This window comes from Asparagus officinalis, chromosome 3, assembly GCF_001876935.1.
Source record: "Asparagus officinalis chromosome 3, Aspof.V1, whole genome shotgun sequence".
NCBI classification, from domain to species: Eukaryota; Viridiplantae; Streptophyta; class Magnoliopsida; order Asparagales; family Asparagaceae; genus Asparagus; species Asparagus officinalis.
Window position 1 is genome coordinate 39411700 of NC_033796.1, and position 7096 is coordinate 39418795.

The following is a 7096-nucleotide window of genomic DNA, read 5'->3' on the forward strand; positions in this document are numbered from 1 at the left end:
TTGCTCTGCAAGTTCTTCTAAAACTCGTTCAGAGTTATCAACTCGTCAAGAGTTATTTCAAAACTTGCCACGCAAGTTCTCCACAGCGTCAAATCGTGAGGAGATGACATCGTTCCAGTGAATCAAGACGTTCGGATCGTCAACGAGAAGCAAACTCGACGCGAGCATTCGAGGGAGGCATCTCATCGCCACCGTGAAGAACCCAGAATTAAACAAAGGGGAGAATCGAATTCATTCTCCTCTCTTTTGTAATCGGAATCCAAATTGTAATTGATTTTGAGAGGAATACAAGTCAAATTTTTCTTTCATTATTTCTTTTACTGCAAATTTCCAACAAACACTATGTCAGTGATATGAGCTGAAGATAATAGACATGCCAGAAATGGATTTACCAGGACTTAATTTTGAGCTTCACAGAATTATGTAGAATTCAGCATGCAAAACTAACTTCCATTTGGTCAAAAGATATATCGCAAGGGCAGTAAACATTCAAACAACTAAGAAATCTAAAGTGATGAAATGCAATCTCAACGTATTCAACATATAACAATACCACGCAAAGTCAAAGTGCTTTACAAATCTCTTGCGCGCCTCACCTAATGATAGCAATCAACTTAACCAAATAACAAGTCGAATGTCACTATAAAAAATTTCATGATTACATCAAAGTTATCAAACTTCAAATGAACTCTTACAAGAAGGTTATTTTGGAAAACTGGAGAATCCACTAACTCAAAGAGGTTGCCAGGATTCAATAAACACTAATACAAACTGATCTACCACAATATAAAAAATCTTCATGGTTATCTTGCAGATAAATTAGCGCTAGAAAGTACAAGCTTTCAGATGCTCAAAGTAACTTTAATGAAAGTAACTTCAGGTCCCTGCTTCTTATTGCCAACAGTATTCGACGATCTAACTAATCCTAGAGGCTAATCTGACGATTAAGATTAACTCAAGTACTTCATAATTCAACATTACACAAACAAAAAGCAAGGTAATGCGAAATAGAACAGACAAACCTGTCAGTTCATATGTGATATTTATCATCAGAACTCTATGGACCAATATCTACATCAACTGCCCCGTAACAAAATATCTAGTAAAGCAATTTGAAATGGTTTAAACTTCCTGTAGTCATATACGCACCGGAATTGAGGAACAATAGTTCTGATACAATGTGAACTAATTTCACTCTTGTGAAAGAAATTGATCAGACAAAGACATGAATAGAGATTCAAGGTATACTTATGAGCAAGAAACATTATATTTCTGTGATCAACTATAAATGTAATCTTATAAAGTATAACTGAAATATAATTAGGACTTGAAAGGAGACAAAAATACATATGTGAGCAGCATGAGAGACAAGAGATGCTGCCTTTATTCATCTAATTCCTACATTTCAGCCCTGGAAGCAACTAATCTTTCCCCTAAACAATTGAAGGAAATTATGCCTACTGGCGATTGTAACATTTCCAGCTAAGAAAATGTCAAATTAGTTCATGTTTCTATCATAAGATATGCGCAAGAAAACATGCTATTTCTGTTGCATAATTCACAGTGCTACACCAAATGTGTTATCTTGAGTGAGATACACAAGAAAAAAAAGGTAATCCTCAATAAAATCACTCTTGTGCACAACTATATTACATTTCCATGCTAAAAGATACAATGATATTCAAGGCGAGGGAACGAGAAATAGAAGTGCGAGTTATTATGAAACAGCATGAAGCTTTAATTTCAGTTCAGTTCTATTTGGAAGTTAGATCTGAGAATAACATGCACAGATTAACGAAACTAGAGCGCTTTTTATGGCCTATGGCCTGTGGCCTTTTCTATATCTTTGAGTCACAAAAGAAAGGTAAACCTTTTCCAAGTTTTGCTCCGGTTTTTATTCTGCTTAATCAGGTCAATATAGTTCTCATCTAGCATGCTCAGATGCAGCAGTTAATACAGTTATCTAAGTGGTCCATATGATAAGCCACAAATGCTAAGATTGTACTTAATGATATAGATTTTATGTTATAGATTTGAGTAAGTTTGATGAAAAAAACCTCGGCATAAACATATCTTCAATGCTCAGTAGGACATTTGTTTACACGCATGCACATAAACATTAAACCAATATTCGCTATCTACTCTAAACCTGACCTTTTCTTTTCTATCTGTTTAACTTTGCAATTCAAGAGTCCATCTTGAATCTAGGAGTGTGGTAGAACAACATCATACTAACGATGAATTGGATCTACTCCAAACGAGACCACATGAAAAACCAACAAAATACCTGAATAATAGACTAGTTAAGCATATTTCAAAGAACAAATGAAACTATAATTCCAATTTACTTCAGACAGACATTATCCTGTTCAACAGCATCCATATAGTCAATAGATTCAGTACGCAAACATATAAACTCATACAACAAACAGAGAATAGAAGGTCTATCAGCAGAAAACTAAGGAAAAATAAAAATCACAGTTGACAACAAGTCTAACCCAGAATCCACTTATTTTCCATAAGCATAGACAATAATTATGAATCAATATAAGGGTAAAAACCTTTATAAATGACCTAAAACCTACCAGAAAACAGAAGAAGTGTCAGATTATTAACCAATTGTGCTTGCACAAACATATATCTCCAGAAAACTCCACCGATACCAAACCTTCCAGGTGCAAATTAAATAAAAATGACCAAGAAAAACAATAAAAAAGAATACCCTGAAGTGTTATCTAAACGAGCCATTCTATTGAATCTTAATTCAATCTGAATTTTGTAAACAAGAAAAGGCAGAAAAATACCCATTATGCATAAAATTCATCCTGAATTCAGCATCCCATAACAGCACAATTATAAACAAAGCTCCCTGAATGTTTGCTCGCTATCATCTCCCATTGAGGCGGCCCTCCATCTGGAATCCATGAGTTGAGCTCGATCATCCCTCCTCTCAATCCTCTCGGTCCTCCAATAACAATTAGCCTCTCTCCACAAGCCCTAAAAGCCAATCCCCATCCATTAACCGACACTGACCTCTCTGGCAATCCTCCAAGAGTGACCCAAGACTTATTCACCTTATCATACTTCTTTACAACTTTCTCTCCATAATCTGCAGCATAAAGTTCGTTCTTGACCACTGCAACAAGTGGAGGAGCTCCGCTCGCTCCCTTAAGCCCCAACGACATATTAGGGATCACTCTCCAAACTTCTTTCTCTAAATCATACTCTTCTCCGCAAGTCAATACGTCAGTGTTGCTCACCATTCCACCAATTACATAGAACTTTTTATCCATAAACACACCCGAACACATTTTTCTCGGTGTTTTCATGCAAGGGAGAGTGACCCAAGATTGCGACTCGGAGTTGTAAAGCTCTGCAGAACTCAATATGTTACCAAAAGCATCGGTTCCCCCAGCGATTATAGCCTTCTCTCCTAAGCTCGCAGAGCCAAAGAGGCATCTTGGTGCGGTCATTCCAACACCAGGAGACCATGAGTTAGTTAACATGCTGTACTTGAGAACAATGTGAGAGAGGACAACCTTTCCAAAGACAAGGATCTCAGAGCCAACAGCCAGTGATTCTTTATCAGAGCACATAAAGCAATCGTCTGATGGCATTCGAGGGAGAGTGATCCAGCGATTGCGATAAGGATCAAATGCTTCCCATTCAAGAACATTGCAAGAGAAATAAACCCAATGTTCAGCGATTCCCTGCAGACGGCGGAGCCTGTAGAGCTCCCCCTCTCGAATTAGGGATCGAAAGTTTCGGTTGAGGGAGGCGAGAGCTCCATAATCGGAGCGAGAGCATCGGAGAAGGCAGTTGATCGAGATGTCTCGACCAATGGGGTTGATGAGGTCATAGGATGAGGAGCCTTCATTGGATGAAGATGGGCATTCTTTCGTTCCATTCTTTTGCTTCTTGTGATTGTTTATTCCTCCGAATTCTTCTGGTTGGGTCCGTTTGTTATTGTTAAGAAGTTCAAAATTCATGTAAACCCAGTTCGATTCTTGTTCACAAGCACTTGGTACTCTTGAAAGCAAGCAGCATTGACCTTCCAACATTACCTTTGAACTCAAGTTGAACAAAAAAAAAAAAAAAAACTCAACTTCTTCGCCAAAATCTTCGAAACAGGGCTAGATAAATCTTACCCAGTTCGGAAAATAAGGATTTTAGAAGCAATAGAAATCAGAGAAGCAAATAAACTCCAACAAAACAAAAATGAATATTCTAGCGTCTTTTGAGACACCGATGAACTAAAACCGACGAATAGCCATCGAGACCCCTCGATCGAATCAGATCAATCTCATGGAGGCCATGATGAGAAAATTCCCAAAATACCCCCTAAAATTAGGATAAAACAAAAAAAAGGAAATTACCCGAAATAGATCTCTTAATCACCATCCAAAGATTGAGAAAGCCTAAAGATCACTTTCGCTTTGATTGGGCAGCAAATGGGAGATCTCAGAGAACAGAGGGGCAGAATGGGAAGAAAATATAAAACAAAGAACAATACTCATGAAGGCTTAAGCAGAGCAGGCCCTTACTGGGAATTAAAAAAACAAATACAATTATCTTTTCTTTTTATTCCTAAAATGCCGTCGTCATCTTCTTCTCCCTGTTGGGGTCGAGAGCTCTGCCCTCCCCCTTGCTTTTATCGTTCGAAGTTTATTATTATACGTGCATAGCACGTGGGCTTACTTTTTAATGTCAAAAATTTTGAATAAGGATCATAAAATGATGAACTAAATCGATGGAGAACTCTCGATTCATGTGCTTAAACTGGTTTAGATTTTACCAATATTCATGCAACCTAAATAAAGAACGTAACAAGATATTTGTGTGCTATGACTTTTAGGCAATTAGATTGGCCAATAGCGAGAGCTTGTTTGGTACGCGGGAATGAGTGAGAATGGAATGGAATTCCAACTCTTTTTTCCCGCGTACCAAACACGATGTATTTTTAGATGTTAGAATTGAAATTCTCACTTCTTATCAATTCCCACATTATGTGAGAATTGTCATTCCCAACCATTTAACAAGGAATTGATATTCCCATTTAAATGGGAATAAAAATAATCAAATAAATTCCAATTATATCCTCCTTAAAAGATAAAAATAGATATAAATTCCCATATAAAAATTATTTTTATAAAAATTTAATTTATCTTAAGCTACTAGTACAAATATATAAATAAATACAAGCATGAATATAACTTGCTCAAGTTCCAATATACAAACATCGTTTCTAAGTAAATTTATATCAGTGATCTTGCCATAGTTCCAATATATTGTGATATTATTTTTTAATAAATCTCTGATGTCGTTAATTCGTTCCTAAGAAGTATATTAACGCGGACCTTGCCTTAGTTCTAATATCTTTTAATAAACAAGATATACTTTGGAGTGACAAACTAGTTTATCATTTTGCAATTTCTAAACTTAATATTTTGATACTTTGATGGTTGTCCAATTATTTTGCTCGTATTATTTTATGGATATTTTGATTAGAATTTGGATATTTCTAATAATTTGTCGAATGTGATAGTTTATGCATTTTTGATTAGAATTTGGATATTTCTAATAATTTGTCGAATGTGATAGTTTATGCATATAAAATTTTAAACTATAGATACTATCGTTTATATTTCTAATAATTTGTCGAATGTGATAGTTTATGCATATAAAATTTTAAACTATAGATACTATCGTTTATTTCAATTTTGACATATGGATGATAAATTGCACTTTTTCCCTTTATTTTTCCCCCGAACATGAAATCTCAAAATTTCTTTTTCAGGAGATGTTGTGAAGAGTGCCCAATTATATGAAATATCTCTTATAAGGCATTCTTCTCTTCACTAATTCAGGAGATGTTGTGAAGAGTGCCCAATTATATGAAATATCTCTTATAAGGCATTCTTCTCTTCACTAACGCACAATGAAGTTAGTAACATTAGTCTCTTATAAGGCATTCTTCTCTTCACTAACGCACAATGAAGTTAGTAACATTAGCTGCTCGTACAAATAGTAGACATGTAGCACTAGAAGTTAGAAAAGTGAAATAATAATTATTTATAATTAAAAATAATTTCTATGAAAATTATTTTTTAATTTGTAAGCCAAAAGTCCGAAATTGTTACCGAAACGGTGTGCCAAAATATAACTATTACATGAAAATTTATTTCTCTAAGGAAAAAATATCATTTTAATAAAACTTATTTTTCTAAAAAATAAATTATTTAGTCATTTTTAATTTTTTTTAATTTTTTTAAAATTTTTGTGTTTTGGTAAGGGCATTATTAGAAAACTAAATTTTATTCTTACTTGTGAACAAATGATACTAAACGTGAGAATAAGAATAAGATTGTCATTCCCGTTTCATTATCTAAACGCGTCTAAATATGAGAATGAGAATGTGCATTCCATTCCCACATCTACTCCATTCTATTCCTACCTTCTTTTCATTCTTACTTGACTCCATTCCCTCGTACCAAACGAGGCGTGAATGTATAGAGTAATGAGACAATATAAAGAACCAATTTATATCATGTTTCAAATTTAATTATCTTATCAAAGTCTATCATTTAAAGCTAAAACAAAAGACACAAACATAGAGGATCAAATTTACTAAATAGCAGATATCCAACATGGATTAATAGGGTGAAAAAAATTATAATTCTGTGCATGACAAACTTATTCTGTAAAAACATAATAGCAACATTAAAAGATGCTTTAATATTATAAACGAGAGACTCATCTTGGCTCAACTTACACTGAGGTTCAAATTATTTAAGGAAATACTAATTAATAAGAGCTTTCCCAAATAAAGTTATTAAACTTAAAGCGAGGTTCAAATTATTTAAGGAAATACTAATTAATAAGAGCTTTCCCAAATAAAGTTATTAAACTTAAAGCTGAAATTGACATGATTGGATGATGGATAATTAATAAGAGCTTTCCCAAATAAAGTTATTAAACTTAAAGCTGAAATTGACATGATTGGATGATGGATGTATATCTTGCGAGCAGGGACTCATCACTTGTTAAAGTTCCGTGACAATTATAAGAGAGACTGGTTATGTCGTTCATATGTTTT

General features: G+C 34.4%; 1 protein-coding gene across 2 annotated transcripts; it reads right to left on the minus strand.

The window, feature by feature from the left end:
• On the minus strand, nt 2574-4606 carry LOC109833883 (F-box/kelch-repeat protein SKIP11-like). 2 transcript variants are annotated; one of them, XM_020401732.1, is made up of 2 exons: nt 4377-4606; nt 2574-4064 (listed from the first exon to the last, which is right to left on the minus strand). In XM_020401732.1, the coding sequence occupies exon 2, from the start codon at nt 4059-4061 to the stop codon at nt 2832-2834; it is 1230 nt and encodes a 409-aa protein (XP_020257321.1). In that variant the 5' UTR covers nt 4062-4064; nt 4377-4606; the 3' UTR covers nt 2574-2831. The 2 variants fall into 2 exon arrangements, with proteins under 2 accessions (XP_020257321.1, XP_020257322.1); XM_020401733.1 differs by having other exon boundaries at nt 2574-4071.

Coding starts and splice junctions, on each gene's coding strand:
- LOC109833883 (XM_020401732.1), bottom strand. CDS start 4,061: ATGTTGGAAGGTCAATGCTGCTTGCTTTCAAGAGTACCAAGTGCTTGT.